This window comes from Balaenoptera ricei, chromosome 10, assembly GCF_028023285.1.
Source record: "Balaenoptera ricei isolate mBalRic1 chromosome 10, mBalRic1.hap2, whole genome shotgun sequence".
NCBI classification, from domain to species: domain Eukaryota; kingdom Metazoa; phylum Chordata; class Mammalia; order Artiodactyla; family Balaenopteridae; genus Balaenoptera; species Balaenoptera ricei.
Window position 1 is genome coordinate 76,092,133 of NC_082648.1, and position 26,054 is coordinate 76,118,186.

General features: G+C 37.5%; 1 protein-coding gene across 3 annotated transcripts in view; it reads right to left on the reverse strand.

The window, feature by feature from the left end:
* Positions 1 to 26,054, reverse strand: part of ATP2B1 (ATPase plasma membrane Ca2+ transporting 1) — a 130,329-nt gene that overhangs the window by 55,305 nt on the left and 48,970 nt on the right. For all 3 annotated transcript variants that reach the window (XM_059936655.1, XM_059936653.1, XM_059936654.1), the window contains exons 2-3: positions 18,951 to 19,376; positions 6,915 to 7,112 (exon numbers count right to left, since the gene is read on the reverse strand). In XM_059936655.1, the coding sequence (XP_059792638.1) occupies positions 6,915 to 7,112; positions 18,951 to 19,158 (406 nt within the window). In that variant the 5' untranslated portion in view covers positions 19,159 to 19,376. The remainder of the gene's footprint in view (positions 1 to 6,914; positions 7,113 to 18,950; positions 19,377 to 26,054) is intronic.

The window sequence follows — 26,054 nt, forward strand, 5'->3', positions numbered from 1 at the left end:
TGGAAATAAAAACAAAAATAAACAAATGGGACCTAATGAAACTTAAAAGTTTTTGCACAGCAAAGGAAACCATAAACAAGACCAAAAGACAACCCTCAGAATGGGAGAAAATATTTGCAAATGAAGCAACTGACAAAGGATTAATCTCCAAAGTTTATAAGCATCTCATGCAGCTCAATATCAAAAAAACAAACAACCCTATCCACAAATGGGCAGAAGACCTAAATAGACATTTCTCCAAAGAAGATACACAGATTGCCAACACATGAAAGGATGCTCAACATCAGTAATCATTAGAGAAATGCAAATAAAAACTACAATGAGGTATCACCTCACACCAGTCAGAATGGCCATCATCAAAAAATCTACAAACAATAAATGCTGGAGAGGGTGTGGAGAAAAGGGAATCCTCTTACACTGCTGGTGGAAATATAAACTGATACAGCCACTATGGAGGACAGTAAGGACGTTCCTTAAAAAACTAAAAATAGAACTACCATACGACCCAACAATCCCACTACTGGGCATGTACCCTGAGAAAACCATAATTCAAAAGAGTCATGTACCACAATGTTCATTGCAGCTCTATTTACAATAGCCAGGACATGGAAGCGACCTAAGTGTCCATCAACAGATGACTGGATAATGAAGATGTGGCACATATATACAATGGAATATTACTCAGCCATAAAAAGAAGTAAAATTGAGTTATTTGTAGTGAGGTGGATGGACCTAGAGTCTGTCATACAGAGTTAAGTAAGCCAGAAAGAGAAAAACAAATACCGTATGCTAACACATACATATGGAATGTAAGAAAATGGTTCTGAAGACCCTAGAGGCAGGACAGGAATAAAGACGCAGACGTAGAGAATGGACTTGAGGACACAGGGAGGGGGAAGGGGAAGCTGGGACAAAGTGAGAGAGTGGCATTGACATATATACACTACCAAATGTAAAATAGCTAGCTAGTGGGAAGCAGTCACCTAGCACAGGGAGATCAGCTCAGTGCTTCGTGACCACCTAGAGGGGTGGGAATAGGGAGGGTGGGAGGGAGATGCAAGAGGGAGGAGATATGGGGATATATGTATATGTATAGCTGATTCACTTTGTTATAAAGCAGAAACTAACACACCACTCTAAAGCAATTATACTCCAATAAAGTTGTTTTTAAAATAAATAAATAAAATAAAATAAAATCAATTCAGTGGCTCATGACCAGAATTTTGAAAAATGAAACAGAACAAAACAGAAAAGCATATACATGTAGTAAAGGTGAACTGTTTTTTGAAAGCTTACTTTGGTTAGTTTTAAATTCACATGAAGGAGTATGTTCTTCTTTGTTCCTATGTAAAGTTCTTTCTTACTGAGCGTTGAGCTAAAATCTCTGAAAGTCAATGGTTCTCTTAGGAAATGCAGAACAGGAAATGGATTATTCACAAGAAAATAATGAGTAAACCAATGACGCTAGAAATGATTAAAGCATATTCCAGAATAGTGAGCATGAACTGAAGAGAGGACTTGAGGTGCAAGGGTGCTGAATAAAGATGAATCAGGGAGAGGTATGTGGGACAGATAAAGGAGGAGAAGACAGAAGCTGGAGAAAAATCAATTTGCGTGAAATGGAACAATCACCATCCTCATCAAATGGGCATGATGTGAACAATCACAAAAAATATCCCTGTGAAGATCAGCAGAATTCAGCCACCAATGGGTATAAAGCATGTTCTCCAAAGGAGATGGCTAGATGATCTACTGAGAGTGCTGGCCCCGCCATCCAAATACTAAAACTTCTATTTATTTTCAAGCTGAAGAAATAACTATGTATCATTGCATACAATAACCAGTTAAGTGAATCTATGGTTTACATTATTTTATTTTATTTTATTTATTTTTTTTTTTTAATAAATTTATTTATTTTATTATTTTTATTTTTGGCTGTGTTGGGTCTTCGTTTCTGTGCGAGGGCTTTCTCTAGTTGTGGCGAGCGGGGGCCACTCTTCATTGCGGTGCGCAGGCCTCTCACTGTCGTGGCCTCTCTTGTTGCAGAGCACAGGCTCCAGACGCGCAGGCTCAGTAATTGTGGCTCACGGGCCCAGTTGCTCCGCGGCATGTGGGATCTTCCCAGACCAGGGCTCGAACCCATGTCCCCTGCATTGGCAGGCAGATTCTCAACCACTGTACCACCAGGGAAGCCCTACATTATTTTAAATAGTAGAAGCTGTAAAGACAGCTTCCCCTTACCTCTCGCCCTGCCCAGAATATCAGAGATTTGCTCTCTGAATTACATAAAGCAAGTCTGAACTCAAGAACAGATGAAGGTTGAAATACTATATTGACCACTTTCACCAACCTTGAGGCAGTGCTAAAATATTATCTTCCAAATAAAGCACTACAGTGGTCTTACTGGTTAAAAATATAAAAATGCAATACTTGGGACTTCCCTGGTGGTTCAGTGATTAAGACTCTGCACTTTCACTGCAGGGGGTGCGGGTTTGATCCCTGGTCAGGGAACTAAGATCCCACATGCTTGCACCGTATGGTCAAAAAATAAAATAAAATACAATTAAAAAATAAATAAAATAAAACACAATTAAAAATATATTAAATTAAATTAAAATCAAGTGATGGCAGGGGATTCCCTTGCTGCAGATTGAAAAGGAAAAGCAATACTTTTTAATAGTGTGCAAGAATGACAGACTCATATCAGAAGATGAAATTTACCAATCATATTTCAAGAAAAACTTTTACATAACTGGTGGATGGAAGTGAAAATAAGTATCATGATTTAGTGAGTACACTAAAATCTTCCACTTGGATTTACCTAATGTTGAGTTTTTTCCAGCTATGAGAGATATTAAAACCAAGTTCTGAAAGAAAACAAACTTAGACCCAAATCAGGCTAAATCAAGATTATAAAATATAATAATGTATATTCAATCATGCTATTAATAATGATGGTTTTTAAAAAATTTTATTTATTTATTTATTTATTTATTTATGGCTGTGTTGGGTCTTCGTTTCTGTGCAAGGGCTTTCTCTAGTTGTGGCAAGCAGGGGCCACTCTTCATCACGGCGCGTGGGCCTTTCACTGTTGCGGCCTGTGCCCCAGACACGCAGGCTCAGTAGTTGGGGCTCACGGGCCTAGTTGCTCCTCGGCGTGTGGGATCTTCCCAGACCAGGGCTCGAACCCGTGTCGCCTGCATTGGCGGGCAGATTCTCACCCACTGCGCCACCAGGGAAGCCCAATAAGGATGTTTTAAGGCTACTAAAAATCAAAAATTTAAACGTTCACCTTTTTAATCTTTAATTTCTATTTGTGTATGTGTTTTAAAATGCTCACAGTATAAATAACTTTAAATATATATAATTCATAAATACATAAATGCATCATTTGGAGACGTGTGCTCATATCTTTTCTTTATAGGCTAAATAACCAAAAAAGTTTAAAGACAATGTAACAGAGGTTAAGGGAAAGGAATTGTGAGACAATTATTTAATTTTCAGCTTTAAATCTCACATGCATATGTATTTATAACTAAACTACTGAATATTTCAAAAGAAGAGTGTGAAACAAGTTAGTGACATATTTCATTTCATATATAGTTCTACTTTATATTACACAGATAAAGTTAGAATGATCTTGAAATAGACAGTATTAAAGTATTTCTAGAAACTGAATCTTTTTCCTACTGATGACCATTACAAATTTTTAAGGGAGCTGCAGGGGAAAAAGAAAGTAATCTCAAAATCAAAGTTAGGAAAGGACTGTAGTTTACCAATTATACATGGAAAAAAAAAAGTATTTTAATAATGTTTTCAGTAAAGTCCAAGTGTAAATACAATAATAAAAACTGATTTTTACTAAAGGTGCTCCCTTGTAAATATATTCGCCTGAGAGGTACACACCATCTAAATTCAGCCTATGCTCTCTAACACAGGGCAAATATGCCACTCTAAAATCCCCTACGTGATTCTAGGGTGGTATATCAAGTGATATATTAATAGCATAGAAAAGTGGTTCTCAAAGTGTTGTTTAGGAGCTCCAGGGGGATCCTCGAGGTCAAAACTATTTTTAGAATAACACTAAGATGCTATTTTGCCTCATATTTCATGAATGTATAGTGAAACTTTCCAAAGACTACATTACATGTGCTAAATACAACAAAATGAATGCAGAAGCAGATGAGAATCCAGTTATCTTCAATTAAGCCAGACCTCAATGAGATACAATGACATTACAAACACCACTACTCTTCATTATTTCATTTCAAACTTCATTAATAATCAATTATAGTAATTATAATTATATATTATAATATTTATTATTTTTAAATGCACTGATAAATATTTTTAAATTTCTCAGTTTTAATTTAGAATACAGTAAATACCTACAGATATAACTCACATAATCAAAACCTCTTTGGAGTTCTCAATACTTAGAGAGTGTAAAAGGGTTCTGAGACCAAAGAGTTTGAGAACCACTAGTTGTATACAGTGATTATAGATTTATGTGGGTTATAGTGCTTATTTTCACACTAAACAGTACTAGTAAGAAATTTTGATAATTTGGATTTCTATGACTATAGATTAACAATTAATGGATTTCCTTTTAAGCAAGTATCCACTTCTTAGTGTTAAACATAACATGATGAAAAGATACATGAAATATACTAATAAGTGTTTTTTAAAAAAATACAAACACTAAATAACTTTTACCATGGAGCAAAAATACCTTTATATGGTTTATTAACACCTTCTGGTACATTTTGAGCCTCTTTAAGGGCCTTAAGACACCAACAACTCTAGATTATCTTCTCAGTTGGATCCAATACCAGTTATCTCCTTAAGCAAATATGAAAAAGGGCCTGTCACTATATCCTACAAATGAAGCAGTCTGAATTCCAAGATCTGCCCAGATCCTGTTAGTAAGAACCTACTCCCACTGAAAATATTTTTCTTCAGTTTTCTTATAGTCTTGGGAAAAAATGTTAAAAGTAAAAAGTTTTTAATCATCTGCTAACGCATTCAAGTCTAGAACACCAATTCCCAGTATTCTATAATGACAGTTGGATAAACCAAGCAGTAAAGAATTTAACTGCATGTTGCTAAACATGGTATCACCTCCCTTTCCAGACGAAAAGACACACACACTTACACATCCTCACACCCACCCACTTGTGCACACATACATATACATGAGCACCACAGACACATACACAAAAACATTTAAAAAATCTCAGAGGATATATATCGAAATGATAACCTCTAAAAAGTGGGATTTTCAGTAAATATGATTTCCTTTGAATTGTCATTTCCCCCCCTAATTTTTCAACAGCAAAACATGTACCGCTTATTTAATAAATAAAAGTTTAAAAAATAATTTGGCTCAATACTGACAAGAATATTGCCTAAATCCTTTCTTATCTACATCAGTGATTCTCAACTGCAGGTAATTTTGCCCCCCCCCCCCCAATAGGATACCTGGCTACCTCTGGAGATACTCTTGGTTGCCAAGGTGACAATGAATGTTCTGGTGCAAAATGTCAACAGTGCCCCTCTGAGAAATCCTGATCTCCACAGACTTCAGCCTCAGATCCACTCGCTTATGCTGTGACCCACTACCTCCTCCCGCCCGCCCCCGCCAAAAGTTCTCTCTCACATGAGCTCTAGGCATACCTTTGAAAGAATTACTTTAAATGATTACCTAAGCCAACTTTTAGAGTTAGCAAATATTTATTAAACTCTTCATAACTTGAAAGGCAGAAGAATGAAGCTTTCACAAACAAAAATATTTTGGTGAATCACTATTCTGATATATAAAATACTAATGGTTCACTCTATAGCTACTTAAATATAGTGACCAAAACCCAAGCTAGATCTCCAGGCAGTTATAGAGTGTAATGTTGGAAATACCCATTTTAAATAATTTGTTTTAAGGAAAAAGAAGAAGAAATTTAAAAGAGAAATGAAGGGGTACTTCCCTGGTGGCACAGTGGTTAAGAATCCGCCTGCCAATGCAGGGGACATGGGTTCAATCCCTGGTCCAGGAAGATCCCACATGCCGCGAAGCAACTAAGCTGGTGCGCCACAACTACTGAGCCTGTACTCTAGAGCCCGCGTGCCACAACTACTGAAGCCCGTGCACCCTAGAGCCCATGCTCCGCAACAAGAGAAGCCACTGCAATGAGAAGCCTGTGCACCACAACAAAGAGTAGCCCCTGCTCTATGCAACTAGAGAAAGCCCGTGCGCAGCAACGAAGACCCAACGCAGCAAAAGAAAAAAAAAGAGAGAAATGAAGGACATAGAAAGATGAGAGAAAAACAAAATCATGTGCAGTTATAGGTTAAAGCAGAGTTACCATTCTATATTTTTCCACTGGTCAGAATACTTTGTAGCATAAACATTTCTAAGATGGCAAGGAAATTATCCAAATCATGTATATAACAAAATATATATAACATTTTGAGAACTTGAAAAGTAATAGATTAGGGAAAAGAATAAATTTTTGCTTTCATAATGATTTTCCAAAAGATTAAAAAAAAACACCCCAAATTAAAAACTAATTACTTCACAATAGTGTTCTAAAGAACTTAAAAATCATGATGACATATAACACATCATATATATGGCTTAGTGCTTTGCCAGACACAGCATATGCATACACGGGTAGGTTACTTAACCTCTGTGTCTCACTTGTAAAATGGAGGTGACACTGTCTATCTTATAGGGTTACTGGGAAAATTATCTGAGGTAATATATTTAAAGAACTATTAAAAGCACTATTAGAACGATATCCAGTACAAAGCAGTTAATAAAAGCTGGCCTGCTATTGTTATTATGTATTAAGTAAGCAAATGCACTGAACTTAGCATCACACATAAGAGTCTTCCCTCTCCCCGCCCAATTTACTTACGTGCATTATCCCCTTCTGGAGGCTGATAAAAAGAAAGGCCCAAGGATACTATGGCTGCAATTTCTAATATAATTAAAGTGACATCTTGTAATGCTTCCCATACTAATTGAAGAAAGGTTTTTGGCTTTTTAGGAGGTATAAAATTCTTTCCAAATACAGCTTCTCTTCTCTCTATATCTGCAGGGTTTCCACTTAAACCTAATAAAAAGAAATAAATTTAAGTGAACAGTTTTACTACTTACAAATGAAAATATTTTATTCAAAACACATTCATTCTCTACACTTTAGATTCGTTACATTTAGACACAATTCATAAGACCCTATCAGAATGGTTTATTCTCATGAGTTAGACTAAGTGTACATAATTTAAATCACCAAAAAATATGTGCAATGCTTTAAGAGAACATTTTAAGTAGATGACACAAGGTTGAACTAAGAATTTCCACTTTTCCAAACTGCTGGTTTTTGATCATACTGTCTTACACCATCTTATAGACTGCTAGAGACCAGAAATGATATGAGTTTGATGGTTTTATATTGGAATTAAACATTTCCCTGACCTTTACTTATGATATTTTTCCTCCAAAAGTGGGGAAGTATATAAAGATATTTATTTGATTTACTTATTGCATCTTGGTTAACTTAATAAGTAAAAGTCTTTTATTTTCATTCTTATTTGCTGAAAAACAATGAAAAGTTCATCTACTGTAAGCTCTAAAACTTCTAGTCTAAAAGGTCTGTTATAGGGAATTCCCTGGCAGTCCAGTGGTTAGGACTTTCACTGCCAGGGCCCAGGTTCAATCTCTGGTTGGGGAACTAAGATCCTGTAAGGCGTGGCACAGTCCAAAAAAAAAAAAGGTCTATTATACTTCAATTGATAAAAGATTTGCAAGTCACAAAAAAAAAACAGGAGACTTAGGATGACCTTTCCTTCAAGTTTACTTTTTACGATTTATTTCCAGTTAAAGAAACAGGTAGTGCTATTGACTGACCATCACTGTAAAGGAAAAGGTACCTTGTAGGACATACTATTTATTGCCTGGAGCATGGAATTAGAAAGCTATGAAGCAAAAGGTTAAGAGAGAGCTGGATGATCAAATTTGCCTTTCCTTCACCCTACCAAGCAAGTCCTTCTCTAATTTAATCCTGCTGATCCTGTCGAGCCTAGATATATCCCAACTAGCTAATGCAAAGCATGTACATATTTACATTATTGTGGGACTATGAAAACACAGGCAGCAGTGACAAATGACATTTTTCCTTAGTTTAAGAACACTGAAGAAGGGACTTCCCTGGTGGCGCAGTGGTTAAGAATCCACCTGCCAATGCAGGGGACACAGGTTCGAGCTGTGGCCCGGGAAGATCCCACATGCCACGGAGCAACTAAGCCTGTGCGCCACAACTACTGAGCCTGCACTCTAGAGCCTGCGAGCCACAACTACTGAGCCCGTGTGCCACAGCTACTGAAGCCTGCGTGCCTAGAGCCCGTGCTCTGCGACGAGAAGCCACTGCAGTGAGAAGCCCGTGCACCGCAACAAAGAGCAGCCCCCACTTGCCACAACTAGAGAAAAGCCCGCGTGGAGCAGCAAAGACCCAACGCAGCCAAAAATAAATAAATAATTCTTTTTAAAAAAGGAAAAGAACACTGAAGAAGAGGACAGAGATACCAGGATGACATGACTTTTCATTTATCATTATAAATTTAAATTTATAATCCATTTAACCTCAACTCTTTATTTTTTGGCAAGAATTCATTCTAAGAGAACAGCATAGGAAGAAGACAGGGAAACAGCAGATCACTGTAAGGCTCTCGGCTTTAAGTGTTTCAGCTATTACTCTGGATGCAGAGGTGGGCAAAGAGCAGAAGAGAGAAAACAAAGGAAGTTCATTATTACAACAATGAGAGATGAATATACAGATCTTAAAGTAATTATTTACTTTGGTTTTTTATTTATTAATTACTTATTTACTTGTTAAAGACTCCAAAAAGCTTCCAGAGAATGTTTTCACAAGCAACTGTAGCACAGTCGGGTCCACACTAGGCAGTTCAAAAAGCATCTTAGATTTCTGATGACAAAAGTCATCAACTGAAAGCTTCCACAGAGCTCTAGGCTTTGAGTCAGAGTCAATGGATAGAAAGGCAGTGAAGGACTGCACTGGACTAGGGGACAAAGGACTAGGGGGAAAGACAATATGAGAGAGGAAACTTACAAATTATAACTTAGAATCCACACACTGTTTCTTCAGGCGAGAGCAATGCCCCTCATCAATCCTGGCTGCAAACAGTTAACAACAGTCTGTGGTTTAATCGGGGGATGAGGGAATCGATGCAGTGAGGTTTTCCACAAAACAGAATGTATTTGTTTTAAAGAACTATACTTTGAGATGTTCTGAAATTATGTGCTTACTGCTTTTCAAATAAAATACCCTTTCTTTTATGAAAGGATGATATTAGACAGTGGGTAGGTTTGTTCTGTCTTATATTTTAATGCCCTTACAGCAAAAAAAAAAAAAAAGATTGTTACCCCTCCCTGTGTCAGTCTCCAATTCTTTCTAAGAAATATGTTTGAAGATACTGGTTCTATCAGTTTAACTCACCCTTAATAGAGTCTACCATTAACTACACATAACACCTCAGTTTTAAATATCACCACTGCAACTATAAAAATAGTTGATTAAATCTTAACTTATATTGGTTGTAACAGGGGCCAATATTTTGTTAATGCTGAAAAGAACAGCCATAAAGCTAAAGATCGCTTAAAAGTGTATCTTGGAGGGAATAAGGAAAGTAAAAAAGCAGCTGATCCAAAGGTTATCGTAATTCTTCCTATGCTCCCACCACATATACAAGCACACACCTAGGTCACTGCACCACTAAAGCTGTCTGGTTTAGGAATTAGAAAACCTAGGCTCCAATTCACCTACTGAAATCTTGTGCAAGTCACTTAACCCCTTTGGGGTTGGGGGGGCATTAATATTTATTGGTATAACTCAGATAGTTTGGGAGGACCAAAGGAGAAGGTACAAAGTTTATAAACCATAAACTACAGGGCAACAGTTAGTTAAGGTAAGTAAGGAGAAAGACAAGTTACAGACTGAACACTATAGGTTTTAACTCCATTTTGGGGACAGCTGATTTCTATTCATGTAAAATAATAAACTCACATAATCTAAATATAATGAAGTTCAGAGTTCTGCAGCAGTCTGTCCCCCCTCCCCTGACTCCTGATACTTACTGAATATCTGCTACTTCCAGGTACTGTTCTACTTGCTAAAAAGCCAGTGTGAACAAAACAAGTCTTACATTCAGCAAGCTTATATTATACTGGAGGGAGATAAATAAAGAGACAATTAAAATAGTATGAAGAGAGGACTGGCATTTATTCTAAGTGCAATGGATACCACTAGAAGGCTTTATAGCAGGGTAGTGATAACTAATTTCATTTAAATTGTCTGAAGGATAAATTGAAGAGTTGGAGAGTGGAGGAAAAGACCAGCTGGGAGGCCGCTGCAGTACAAAGTAAGAGATGGTGGTAGTTTGCACCTGGGTTCAGAAATGGAGGCAGAGGACTTCCCTGGTGGCACAGTGGTTAAGAAACCGCCTGCCAATGCAGGGGACGTGGGTTCGAGCCCTGGTCCAGGAAGATCCCAACGTGCCGCAGAGCAACTAAGCCCATGTGCCACAGCTGCTGAGCCTGTGCTCTAGAGCCCATGAGCCACAACTACTGAAGCCCATGCGCCTAGAGCCCAAGCTCCACAAGAGAAGCCACCGCAATGAGAAGCCTGCGCACCGCAACGAAGAGTAGCCTGAGCGCAGCAACAAAGACCCAAAGCAGCCAAATAAATAAATTAATTAAAAAAAAAAAAAAAAAAAAAAAGAAAGAAATGGAGGCAGAGTCACTGAATCTGCCAGGTATCTTGTAAGGAGATCAGACAGAACTTGCTGAAGGAGTGGATGTGGATGAAAGAAAAAAAGAAGGATAAAGAATGATACCTAGATTCTTTTTTGTCCATGCACTCAAGTGGATGGATGATAGAGACATTTACCAAGATAGGGCAGGCTTTGGGAACTGTAGATTTGGGTGGAAAAAGGTAGGCAGGAGTTAATGGTTCTGCTTTATCGATTTAAACATGAGATCACCATTAAACAAGAAGCGGGAATGTCTAGTAGACAGCCGGTTATCCATATTCAGAACTCACAGAGAGATCTGAGCCAGAGAGTCCTCAATATACAGATGATTCTGGAGCCATGGGCCTAATGAGAGCTTCTAGAAAGCTTAAGTAAGTTGACAAGAAGAAAGCAGGGCTGAGGCAAGAGCCTTGGAGCACTCCAACATTTGATTTGAAGATCAGCTAGGGTTCTTAAAACACCAAAGAAAACTGAGAAGAAAAGGGGATACACATACACACGCACTATTACAGAAAGGGAGTTTTAAAAAAGATGATGTGGCTGATTATATCAAATGGTGTTACAAAAGTGGAGTAAAATGAAGACAGAGAATGGATAACTGGCTTTCACTAGATGGAGGCCGATGGCCTTGATAAGGAATCTTCCAGTGGAGGTATGGAAGAAAGTCTGATTAGAAAGAATTTGACAGATAATGGGAATTAGTTAAGTGGAAACAATGAGTACAGTAACTTCTTCTAGGAGTGTGATGCAATGGAGAGAAACAAAGCAGTAAAAGTAAAATAAAGCAGTAAAGGTGAATTAAAATGGGTAAATAAAACCCATTTTGCTTTTTTAAAGATGAGTGACAGATATTAAGGCAAGTTATTTAGCAATGGAAATGACCAACTAGAGAAGACCACACTGGTGATACAGGAGAGACACAGCCTAGTTAATCTAGAGCAAAGCCTTTGAAGAAGCCAGAGTAAATGGAATCCAGGGCGTGGGTGTTAGCCTATTATAGGTGTAGGAAGAGGCTCCACTGTGAGGGGGGAGAAAGCAAAGTTTTCAGGGAAGAGAAAGGTAAGCAGTTGGAACTGGTAATGAGACTACATGGTCCTAGTTTTAAAAAGGGAGGAGATATGATATCAAATCATTTAGAATAACGTATGAATAAATATACTGAGAATCTTCTGCCTAGTCCTGTTGGCTCCGTGGATTGTAGTGTAGCAGCAATAAGGCCAAGGGCATTGATCTCATTAGGGCCCAGTTAGCTTGACAAAGAGAAAAAACAAAACCAGCTCAGAATATATGCTTTTGGGGTCTGGATCTACCATTCTATGAATAGATAATGGCTCAAGGATACTGTCTTTATGTGTGAAAGGGATAGATTACGGAATAAAATGCAAATTCTATCAATAGCTTGATGTTTTAGCAAAAAAAAAAAAAAATGTAGCATTCCAACTGCTGGGGCTAATAAAAACATGTCTCAATTTTAGAAAATGAAGAGGGGAGAGTAATGGAATACAGAAAGCAGGTGGATTTAACTGAAAATCACGGCTATTACATAGCACATCCCAATCTTAGCAAATTCTGTACTTGAAATTATGTCAGTATTTGTGTGTGTGTGTGCGCATGTGCGTGTGCGTGTGTGTGTGTGTGTGTGGAGTAGCGGTAGTGGTGGCAGCAGCCAGCCTGCATTCTTTAAGTGAGGGCCACAGGAAAACACACAGATCAAGAAAGTATGTGAAAATTTGTGTTTGTGTTCATTCTTCTTGAAAAACAGACTAATACCCTCATCATATTTTCAATTTCAAAAGAAAAGGAGACTGCCCTCAAATTTAAGTGAATCACTGTCTAAATTCAAACTTAGGCTTAGTTCCTGAATGCCAACCATGGGCCAGATACTGTGATAGGCATAAACATACAAGGGGAAATGAGTCAGACAGGATGTCTTTCTCTGGCACTTGCCTTCAAGGAACTCACAGTTTGGTGGGGCAGACTTCACAAGTAATCAGTTAATCACAAGCCAGTGTGTTACATATTATGATGGGGGTGGTGAGGCTGTTAATGGAAGCCAGCAAAGGGAACTGGAATCCAAATTTACGGGGTTGGGGTGGACAAGGGAGTTCTAAGATACCAAACTTGAGATCTCAGGAATGATTAAGAGAGACAGTCACAGGAAGGGTGAGGTAGAGTGTTTTAGGTGAAAAGATCATCATGTAACAGGACCAGAAACAAGAGTGAGCTTGGCACAACAGTATTTAAGAAAACTGAAAATTTTGCTATGCCTCAAATACTGAGGAGGAGAGTTGGAAAATGAGATGAGATGAGGTAAGCAGGAGCCAGACCCCAAAGAAATTTGTTAACCTAAGTGAGAAGTCTGAACTTCCTTCTAAGGGCAGTGGAAAACCACTGCCAGCTTTCAGCAGGAAAGTGACAGGCAGCGTGAAGGGAGACAGGAAAAGACACCAGTTAGTATGTTGTTACCTGAATTATGCAAGAGAAAGACAGCAGCCTCCAGTAGGGTGGTGGGGAGGTAGAGAAGCAGACACCGTTGAGTTAACAGACAGGAGTTAGAATTTTCACGTCTTGTCGACCCAGTGAGTGAGAACAGGTGAAAGACTCCTATCAAAGTCAAGTCTATCTAGCAAGGTGGATGACAGTTTCACTGCAAAGGGGGAAAGAGGAAATATGCTTTCAGAAGGGAAAGTTTGGAGAGGCTGAGAAAACGAAGATGTCTAAAAGCAACTGAGCTTTCAAAAGGCCCAAAGCCTGGGAGAAAAGCCTGGACTGGAGCCACAGATGTCAGAGTCAGATGTGAAGTCTTAGAAGTGGAGAGCATCACCCAGGGAGAATGCAGAGTGCACCGTGAACAGAAACACAAGGCCTGCCAACACTGAAAGGAAAGCACAGGAGGTGGATGAAACGGGCCAGATAGGAAGAAAGCAAACCTTGAGAGTATAGTGTTATGAAAGCAGAAGAGAATGCTTTGGGAAGGAAATATGTCTATTGTACTGAGAAAACTGAACTTGAAAAAACTAACAAAGCGATGTTACTTCAGGCTCTATCAAGTACAACTTTAAAAAATAATATATATATGCTACAAGGTTTGAGAAGAAGTAGTCAGTGTTACAATTATCTGCAAAAAATTAATAAGCAATGAAAACTGGTAATCTGAGCAGGATTTAAATTAAATGTATAATTCTCTATTTTTAAAAAAATTTTATTGGGGTATACAATTCTCTATTATAGCAGGAATAAATTTCTAGGACAAGGTCACACAGGATCATCAAGAGAAAACCCTCACTGATAACTGTATACAAGTATTAAAACATACGTGGCCGGCACACCATGGCCATGCAAATCCTTGTCGAATGCCTAAAACCAACCTGTATGACCAAACACATACATCAGGGAATCACAGTGGTCTTGTAGTAGCCTGTAAGTCAGTAATGATTTATCCTGGGCAAAAGGCTGACTTCTTTCGAGAGTTAAAATATATTTCCATGTGTGAATGTCAATTTTATTGTATTACATCATGAAGACATGGTCAAAGCACACCATTACCAACAACCTTACTACTAGCAAGTGCAAATATAAACTGCCATCTGAAACATTATGGAAACATTAGTCAGCCAGGGACAATTGCTGTTGACTCTACCCTGCTTCCTACCACACACTACTTTTGCTTCTCTCTACCACTGTTTCCTTATTTCCTTTGTTTTTTTGTTCTCGTCTACCTAATTTTAGCAACTACCACTTAAAAAGCTTGGTGTCTCATTTGCTTTCCTGCCCTTTACAAATCCATAAAGTCATGCCTCTTACAGAGTACCATTCAGTACCTATCTTTAATTTTTATGAATTCATTTTTATCCTTTGCTTGATACAGTACTATGAATAATAAATGATACCAAGGGCTGAGATTTGCATTCTGTAAATCTTATTAGAGTCTATTCTACCATCCAATATAAAATATAATATAGATAACATAGGAACACATTAAAATGGGAAAGATACCAAAAGCTAGGGTAACAATAAAAAGATGAAGAAATATGGTTTAGAACAGGAATAAGAAGGTTAATGTAGGGAAACAATAATGATACAGAAGAACAAAACTGTAATGGCAGTTTTATATAGTTAGGATATTAGAAGATTATTTTGCCTTAAAAGTACATTCTTGGATTCTGAGGACTATAAGATAGGTGCTTGCTAACACATAAAACCAAAAATATGAAGCAATAAATCTCATTCCAGTTAACCTTGAAATTTACAGTTCTAATTCTTTTAAGAGTAAAGATAATTAATCAGAACCACTAGGAAGTTTTTAATATGAAAATTACATCTGGCTCAAAACACTTCCTATTGATCAGTACACGTACAGTATGCTTGAAATCAAATTAAAGCACTGCTCTGCTAGAAAACAAGCAATAAATTAGCAGGCCAAATGAGGAAGCACACAAACACAACTTCCTGAGGAGGGCATATTTTAAAGACCAACTAATAAACAGAATCTTAAATCCCCATTTTTTTTTTCATCATGTAATTCCTGCCATCAAAAAAATACTATTGTGACGAGAGAATACAGGTACCTCTTTCTCAATCTCTCAACTCTTTCGCAAGCTGAATGAGATGAACTTTTATAACACAAAGTACACTACAGTAGTTAAAAGCATGTCCTCTGTCTAGGTTTGAATCCCTCCTCTGGACTTATGAGCTGTGAGACTTCAGCTAAGTTGCTTAACCTTTTTGTGCTCTGGGTTCTTTGGCTGTAAAACAGGATAAGGTTGTTGTGAGGATAAAGTAAGTTGATATTCATAAGTACTAACTACCAATTTGGCACAAAAAGCATTATCTACGCGTCACTTATTATCGTTGTTGTTCTTAAGAAACATCTTTAATTGTTCCTCCAGACTTTAGAGCAATCTAATATCTACATCCCAAATATTTCTGATTTTCCTCCTCCACTCATTTTTCTCTTAGGCATATATCACTAACACACTACACATCTCATTTGTCTTGTGAACTTGTCTTCCCCATGTAAAAATAAGGCAGGAAGTTTTCTTTTATTCATGGATGTATGCCCAGAGCCTAGGTAAGTGCCAACAAGATAGGAGATACCCAATAAACACAATATCTCAGCAATTCTAAAACACACACATTCTTATATTTTATTAACATCTCTGAAATTGGGATGTAATTTAATTATACACTTACGATTATCTTACAGTTAAAACTGCCAACACTAATTCTTTTTTTAGGGGGTATATAAAACATATGACTATCATTAATCTAGATCTGACAAAAGACTGTGTCAATGAATGAATGAATGAATGAAAGAACTAAAGTGACAGATAAACTTCAGTTTTACCTAACCAAAATTCCTGTACTTTAAAGAATCATTGTTATCTCACTTTCCCTGACTATAAGCAGATTATACTAAAAAAAAAAAAAAAGGCTACTTATTGTCTAGATCATTTTACTTGGGCATAAAAACTCCTAGCTGATTATTCCCAGGGATGAGTCATTTGTTACCATTTGCCTAGTTGATCAGTGACAAAATATTCATTAGCTTCTGAGTGAATTATTTCTAAATTAAACTAGAACTATTCCTTTGGAAATAACATTTCTGTGAAGGCTGCTGTTGTTTTTATTTATTCTTACGACGACTGTAAACACAAACATAATGCTTACAATGGCTTTTTCACATTCTTTAGAAGAATATTTCAAAATGACAAACTATATATATATAAACAGTGAAGACAAAAGGTTGTACAAATTTTGACAAAAATTAAATTCACAATACTAGGAAGAAGATGAGCAAGAATTTTCTAAGAATAAAAGACGGGGAAAATGGCATACACTTGTTTAATAGCACAAAGCAGCAACAATACACACAAAATTTTGAGTGTTAAGTGAATATTTCTAGAGATTATCCACAACTTCCACCATGTCGTAAAAGAGGTACATAACCATCCCCTCCCTAAATTTTAAAACCTACTGTACTAGGTACAAAGTTTCCGTTAATTTAATAAACTTCACTAATTAAACCAAAATCAATGTAAGGAGAACTGCCCAAAACAACAACACAAAAGAAACTGCAGTGCAAACTAAAGAGAAATAATGTCCATTAAAAATGAAAAAGCACCATGGAAGGGTTTTTAGTTAATCAGAAGTTTTGTCTTCTCATAACTAACAGCAGGGAAACACAAAGACATGGTTGAGGGAAGTGCAAATATGTGCAGATTTCAAAGTGAAGTTCAATATTAGGTTTTTTAAAATTAATTAATTAACTTATTATTTTTGCTACGTTGGGTCTTTGTTGCTGCGCACGTGCTTTCTCTAGTTGCAGCAAGCGGGGGCTACTCTTTGTTGCGGTGTATGGGCTTCTCATTGCGGTGGCTTCTCTTGTTGCGGAGCACGGGCTCTAGGCACGCAGGCTTCAGTGGTTGCAGCATGCGGGCTCAGCAGTTGTGGCGCACGGGCTTAGTTGCTCTGTGGCAAGTGGGATCTTCCCGGACCAGGGCTCAAACCCATGTCCCCTGCATGGGCAGGCGGGTTCTTAACCACTGCACCGCCAGGGAAGCCCCAATATCGTTTTTATGAACAAACTATGTTGTTATAAATATTGAGGGTTTTTAATGTTAATATACCCTATCAATTTGGTGATCATGAAACATCCAAAATTAGGTTTTAGATTAAACGTAGTATGTACATACGGTTGAATTAATGAATCTACCAATTGAGAATAGCAACTTAATGTACAAATCTCTAAAGTTATATGAAGTTAGCTAACATTTTAAAGTAGATTTGCATACTGAACAAACTCCAAAGTTTGTCAAATTACATCTATTAAAAGTTCCATGGGTCTGTTCCTGATTCACTGAATTTAAGCAGCAGGGGTCCAGCTCTTAAAATGGTGCAGCATATTTAATGTATAACTGAGAAGTCCATGTTTCTAGTGGTTCTGACTTGAGGAAAAGATCCAGACAATCTGGAAGACTTTACAGAAAAAAGAATATACTCCAACTGATCTGAGGAAGCCCTTTTAGGATATATGTGAATACTGACATTAGCTTCCTCAAGACCATGCTACCTCAGAAAAATTAAAGCAACTACCTACCAATAAAACAATGAGCAATTCACATAGAATTACATAAAGGTTTTAAAGAATCTTTCAGTGTGATTTAAAATTCTTTTACAACTTTGGAAATAACTTTTTGCTATTACCTTAAAATTTATCACAAGTAGTGGCAAGGCATAAGATGTTTTAGGAAAAATGTTAAGAAAAACACTGAAGCACAATTTTTCTAGAATTGGCTTTGGAATATATACTAATATCTTTTAAACTTTAGCATTAATAATTTCCCTTCCTTACTAAAATAAATTGTAATCACCAAACATTCATCCTCATGTATCCTTCCCCCCCTCCTTTGCAATTTGGAAATCCTTTTTGGAAACTTCCTAACCTTACCTTTATATTCAACATGATCAATATATTAAATAAAAGATTATCCCTTCAAACCATTTCAAAGACCATAACGCAATGAAGTTATAATGAACGTTTCTGTTTTTCAAAAAGAAATGTACTACAAATCAAGAATTATGAAACCAAAGATTTCTTTGAACACAGGGAAACTGAATATAATTCAAAGATTGAAAACTATTTTTAATCAAAGGAAATGTCCGCTAAATTAAAAATTGCCATCTAATCTACTCCATTTGCTCTGGTACCTTCTGAACTAATTGTTAAAGTTTAGGTTAAAAAACAAACAAACAAACTTGGTCAGCTACTGGCAGTGAAAGCTATTTTAAGCCGCCTGGCAAAATGAAGGAGAGTGAGCAGGGTTTAGTTCCACTGAATTCCCTGGGAACTACCAAGCCTGATTCCAGCTCAAGTGGAAAAACAATCATGCTATCGTAAACAAGCAGCAATATGTGCGACAGTACAAAATACTTTCTCCCACCAACTTAAAATATATAAATCAATTTGCAACACTTTTTTTGATCTAAAGTTACTTTACACCAATCTTTAATGCCACGAAAGATATGGCATAATCAAACAATAGCCAAGACAATCTAAGCATGCTTATTTATGAGCCAATTACAGAACTCGCCAAAGTACTAAAAATGAATGTAAAAAAACTCACCTTCATTGGGAGATGTTTTTAACCTGGTGCAAATTCCATAGACATCTCCATAGCTTTCCTGTATTTTTCGTAATGCATCTGTAGACCTGAGCTCCATGAGAGCCCGCAGCTCTGCGAGTGTAATTCCAAAGTCTCCATCATGATTAGCTTCCTTCAAAGAGTTTTTTACACCACCATATGCAACCGAGTTGTTTGCCATGTCGCCCATTACAAGTATAATTTAACAGGAGGAAAATGTTTCCCAAAAGACTCTAATTTTCACTTGATATATATCCAAGATGAAAATCTTTTAAATATGAAAATCTTTCTTAAACCAAACACTCATTGTATGACTTCGTCGAGGAGCATCAGCAGCATTTCCCAGGGAAGTATCTTGACCTTTGGCCCATGACTAGTTTCTTCCTATCAGTCATGAGACGTACACATCTGTAAGAAGAAAATATTTAAAATTAGTAAAATCCATATGAGAGTATTATGCATATAAGCATACTTTCTAAGTGTCATCAGGTAGCTAATCAAAGTATATCATTTAATTGCAAAAATATTTTTTACTGTAGTTTCATGCCCTTAAAATGTTTTGCATGATAAAAGGTCAAAGTATAACTTCTAAATAAAATTGTATATCAAGAGACATTAGCTTTCACCATTATTAAATGAAACTATATTTCACATAACTGTTAGGGATTATTAATAGTTATCATTAAGCACTACGTTAGTTGCTTTAAATTCATTCTCTCATTTAATCATCACAATTTAATCCCATGAGGTGTTACTGCTCCTTACTCTACTGAGGAGAATAAGCCTCAGAGAAATCGAGGGGTTTCTACACAGCCCACAGATGCCTGACATGAATGAGTTGGGATGCCTCTAGACCCATGTTCCTTCAAATACACTACCCTGTCTCTCCAAACCTTTCATATGGGAGAGTCCCCGAAAGGGCAAAAAGCACAGTGAACTTCTCATATGTTTTCCTGCAACTCTCCTTGGCCACTCTGTGATGCCAGCAACTTTTGGCTTCCTAAAACTATCTTTCACATGTTTCACATTTTCCAACTGATTTCTGTCACATGTCACCGCCTCAGGTCTTCGTTGACTAAAGAAATTCTCTACCCCTTAGTCACTCTTTACCGTTACTCTGTTTTATTTTCTTTGCTGGCCCTTAGTATTATCTGAAATTATCTTGTTCATTGATTTACTTATTTGTTGTCTCCCTCCGCTTACAATATTAGTTCTGCATACAGCGCATGGGTTGGTCCATTTCTATATGCTGAGAACCTAGAACTGTGCCAGACCCATGGTAGACATTCAATAAGCATTTCAAGAATGAATGAATGCATTATTTTAATTTTCTTCACAATTCTTGGTTGAATCTGCAAACGTGGAACCCACAGATAGAGGGCCGACAGTAAGGGACTTGAGCATCCGCAGATTTTGGTATCCTGTGGGGGCTTGGGGGGGGGGGGGTTGTCCTAGAACCAATCTCCTGCCAATACCAAGGGACAAATGTACTTTCAAGTTCTCCTCTTACTCTAAACCACCTAAAAATGAGCTCTCAACTCTTCCTTCTCAATATATGTCCTTTAAAGTATGACCTCAAAGTTAACATGCCCAACAATGGATTCATCTTATTCTCTAATTAGAAAGCTCCCTTCCCAACTATCATTATCTTAATCATCTGGATTTGAGATCTTAAATCATCTTTGATTCTGTCCACCCCAGCTTTCAGTGAACTGAGTTCAATTAACTCTTCCTTTGAAAAGCCTCTTCTACAGATCCCCTTTTCTTCCTGATCTTTGAGTCCCCCTACACAAATTATAATCACTACCCCTAGAGTTTCTCTCTCATTCTATTATCTCCTACAACGAATCCCTTCTACATTTTGCTGCTACAGTTAGTCTTTTAAACAGTTATCATGCCACTATATCTAAACCTATAGAATGAAAACACAGTCTTATTGTTCATATCTGTTTGGCATTCAAGCCTAAGCTCTATTTTACCTATTCAGCCTCTCTCCCTCCCCAAAATATTCCATATTTAATAAATGCTTAATGATGAGGAACTAGAAGAGATTACTTGCAAGTACAATTAATATCCAGCTATGAAACTGTTATGGGGATGTTTGCAAATCATGGTATGTGGTTCAATATCCATCAAAATTGCCTAGAGGACTTGTTAAAATACAGATTGCTGGGCCCCACTTCCAGAGTTTCAGTAGGATAAGGGTGGGCTCCAGAATTTGCTTTCCTAACAAATTCTCAGGTGATACTGATGTTATTAGTTCAGAGAGTACAATGTGAGAAGCACTGGACAGGAGAACGGGCTAAAAACTAAATGGTTGAGGATGGCTAGTGGAGGGAAAGTTTGCTTGCCTTGGCTTAAATTTACAAGGATGTGATAGTTATGAACTCTGTAAGACATTTTCTTGCCTGCTTCCTCCCACTTCACAAATCCTTCTGCTTGCCCAATTATTACTAATTTTACTCATCTCCTAGGCAAAGTGGGTTCCTACTCACACATCAATTATTATAATAACCCAACTTCAAAAACTGAAGAGGGTGGTTATTTGATACTCTCTGAGTTTTCATACCCCAAATTTCTTGGTATCTGAACATCACACCAACCCTAAAATAAATTATTATTATTTACTGAAGAGATAAAATAATTAAAGTTCATTAGTTTATGTGTTGGAGGCATGTATGTCATCATTTCTCTGGTTTCCACAAAGAGGAATTTTCCTCAACAATTTCTGACCTCCTACCCAACCCATTACCACTGAGGTGAAATGAGCTGCTTGACAGATTTTCGGAGAACAACTAGACATACATAGCTTCCTCACCTCCCTGTGTTCTTTGTGAGCCTGATGTCTGCAGGACTCATCCATTCTGGTCTGAGTTATTAGGGGCAGACTCCCAGGTAAAAAAGCCTATTGTTCAAAGTGTCTGGGGGCTGGGGGGGGGGGGGTAATAAATAACTGTTTAGTTCTGGATTCAATATTAGAACTTCATTGTTGTCACACAAAAACTTTCATTTCAGCTTTTGTCAGTAATAAAACTTTTTATTCCTATGTGCCAATATTTGTCTTTTCTCTTCACAGAATTCAAGCAGGAGAGAAGCGTGTTATTTATTGGGTGCCCTTAAATTTCTCAACAATAAGGATACATAACATAGCTAGGATCTGAAATCTCTGTTTGCAACTCAAAAGCCATGCTTCTTCTACTATACTGTCTCTACTTTAAGTCTTCATGTTTATTAGGTTGAAATGGAAATTTCTGTAGGTTAAAAAACAAACAACACCAAATGTACCAATTTATACAATAAAAACAGAATTTAATAGACATTATAGTGGATATTTGTTATCTGCCACATCAGCTCATCCTTCTCCCCCATTTCTCAGCAATGGCCTCACTTTCTGTTTGGGGATCTGCCCTTCCCCAACTCTCAGTGTGGTCCATCCCCATATCCAGACATTCCCCTGACCATAAGGATGATGGGTTCAGTAATGTGCATGTGACTCAACAAAGACCAATACATAGGTGACAACAAGGCACCTGCTGTGACTCTGGAACAGAGACTTGTTTCTTCTTACTGAACTTAAATCTGAGATGTGGAAAGCCTCTGAGAAAGGATCTAAAAGGGAGGGAGGGAGGACATATGTCTGTCAGTGCTAGATCATTTGCGCCCCTTGGTCAGTCAATGCCTAAAGCCTGTCCTATCCATAATCTTTTCATTAATTTTTCAATAAATTCCTTTTGGGGATTGTCTATGACTTTGCAACCCATAAGGCTTTGATAAGTACATGATTACCAACCATGTTCAGTCCCCCCACTGTTTAAAGAAAGAGAGGTCCAGGGAAAACCACCAAATGCAAACGAGCCGCTTTCCAAAAGTAGACTACTTGAATTACTGATTACCTACAAATGATAAATTGGGCTGTCGTCTATTTCTAGATCATCTATAGCCTCTCCCCCTATTTTCCTCTCTGCCAACTCTTCACTCTTTTACTCACCTAACTAGTGAATTGACAAAAATGCCAAAGACAACAAAAAAGTTTTGCTTCTCATTTGTTAGCTACAACATGACAATCAAGAGACATGCTATTTGGGATTGAGGTACAACACAGTAGAACATCTACTTTGCTTCTCATCGTTCACTAAAAGATTCTGACCTTCCATTTGAAAAGTTAAAGAAGAAATGTTAAGTGGAAGCTCAGGCTCCACAAGAGGGGGATGTTAAGGAAAACACATACCTAATCTACATAGGCCTATATATTTTATCCCAGAATCCCGAGATGACGTCTCTGACCCAACCACCATTGATAATCTTTGAGGGAATACATAAAAAGACAGAGGTGGTTTAAGACTAGAGTGGGCAAAAATAGTTACAGTCTTCAAAAAGAAGAATAAGATGGATTCCAACTGACACATAAGCTTTACTGTGAATGGGCAGGCCCCCAAAAGAAAACAAAAGGATGACTATGAGGTCTTAGTACTGAATGAAGCTCATAAAGAGACAGTTTTGTTAATATTACAATTCAATCCCTTCTTTCACAAGGTCACTTGCCTTATAGATTGTGGAATGGTTGTATAGATATTATTTAGACTCAACAATGATAACAACAACAAAAATATCACACATTAGAAAAACTACAAGAAATATAGTGGAAGAGTTAAGTAAATTTGGGGATGAAATATGGAGTTGGATGAAATATGGAGCTCTAGAAGTGATTATTAGGGACTTCCCTGGTGGCACAGTAGTTAAGAATCCACCTACCAATGCAGGGGACACGGGTTCGAGCCTTGGTCCAGGAAGATCTCACATGCCACGGAGCAACTAAGCCCGTGTGCCACAACTACTGAGCCTGCGCTCTACAGCCCACAAGCCACAACTACTGAGCTCGTGTGCCTCAACTACTGAAGCCTGCGCGCCTAGAGCCCATGCTCTGCAACAAGAGAAGCCACCGCAATGAGAAGCCCGCGCACTGCAATGAAGAGTAGCCCCCACTCGCCACAACTAGAGAAAGCCCACGCACAGCAACGAAGACCCAACACAGCCAAAAATAAATAAATAAATAAATTTAAAAAATAAAAATGATTATTAATATTATACAGTAACACAAGATTCCTCCAGGCAAGAAAGTATATGTTACTATAACTAAGTGTATTAGAATAAAAGGAACAACCTGAAAGGTGTTTTTAAATGCATTACTGGGCTCCTAATTCCTGACTGCTCGAAACTTTTTAGTGCTGTGAAAATATAGAAGTTATGTTTCTCCAATCTGTAGATGACTTGAAGCTAGGTAAGTCAGCAAATATGTTAGATGACAGAATCGGAATCGGAGACAGGTGGGAATGGGAAACTAACTTTAATTGGTACAAAAGTATGGTCTCCTACATTTAATTCCAAAAACATAACTGTACAAACATGACATACAAGAAATAAAACAGTATATATTCAAAGACAAAGGTTCAGTTTACTCAAAGCTCTGTATGCATTAGCTTGATGTTAATTAATGTAAGTGCCTTCCCCTCCCACTCCCAAGCTGTCTTTAGGCAGCAATGACAGGAGTGTAACAACTAACAAAGGGAGTTAATAGACCGATTCTACTTTGCCTTAGACAAACACATCTAAAATGTTACAGGATCATCTGTAAAACACAGACATAATAACAAATAACACACCTCCCTAAATGTGTGAATATATGTAAAACAGTGTGAAATTAGCCTGACACACAGTAAATCGTAAATACATGTTAGCTATTTTTACTATATTTCTAAACCTAGAGGAAAAGAGAATCCTGATGACAGTCTAATATAAGTGAAGCTCTGCTATACAGATAAAGCACTGATGACTGAATACATCAAAAAGACTGATGAACAAAAGAGAGGCACCAACTTTTACTTGTATTATAGACAACAGGCCTACCAGATTTCACATTGGTCAGGTCTGAATTACCATGAGAAACATAGTGTAAAAAATAATAAGGAGAATGTTGAAGATGTCAGAAAATCAGTCCACTGAAGTAGTGGAAGAAATTCAGTCTAGGGGATGCATATTTCATGATAGCTATTTTCAAACATTTGAAATTTTTAAAAAAATTTCATTGAAGTATTGTTGATTTATAGTGTTGTGTTAATTTCTGCTGTAGAGCAAAATGATTCAGTTATACATATATTCTTTTTCATATACGTTTTCATTATGGTTTATCACAGCATATTGAATATAGTTCCCTGTCCTATACAGTAGGACCTTGTTGTTTACCCGTACTATATATAATAGTTTGCATCTGCTAATCCCAAACTTCCCATCCTTCCCTCCCCCACCCCCCTCCCCCTTGGCAACCACAAGCCTGTTCGCTATGTCTGTGAGTCTGTCTGTTTCATAGATATGTTCATTTGCATTGTATTTTAGATTCCACATATAAGTGATAGCATAAAACATTTGAAATTTTAGTGTAGAATAGTGACTAGATATATTCTGTGGAGTAGTGGAGGGCACAACTAGAATGAAATGAAAGAAAGTTACAGAGAGGTAGATTTTTGGCTGAGGCAGAACTTAGTAACAAGTTATCCCAAACTGGGATGGATCTATAACAATTAATTTTACGTCAACTTGACTAGATCAAAAGATGCTCAGATATTTGGCTAAACATTACTTCTGGGTGTGCCTACAGGGGTGTTTCTGGATGAGATTAGCATTTGAATGGGTAGACTAAGTAAAGCAGATTGCCCTTCACAATGTGGGTGGGCATCATCGAATCCAGTGAGGGCCCAAATAAAACAAAGTGAAGAAATGGTAAGTCGTACCCACCCCTCCCTGCCTGACTGTCCAGTCTTCCCCTGCCCTCAGACTGGGAATTACCCACTGACTTCCCTGGTTCTCAGGACTTCAGACTGATCTAAAACACCAGCTTTCCTGGGTCTTTAGTTTGTAGATGGCAGACAGTGGGACTTCTCAGTCTCTGTAACTGCCTGAGCAAATTCCTCAAAATAAATCACTATATGGATAGATTTCTTATTGGTTCTTTTTCTCTGGAGAACCCTGACCAATAAAGGGTCCCTCGGTCAGTTAGACTCCCTACGCTTGGGGTTGACAGAGCTATACTAA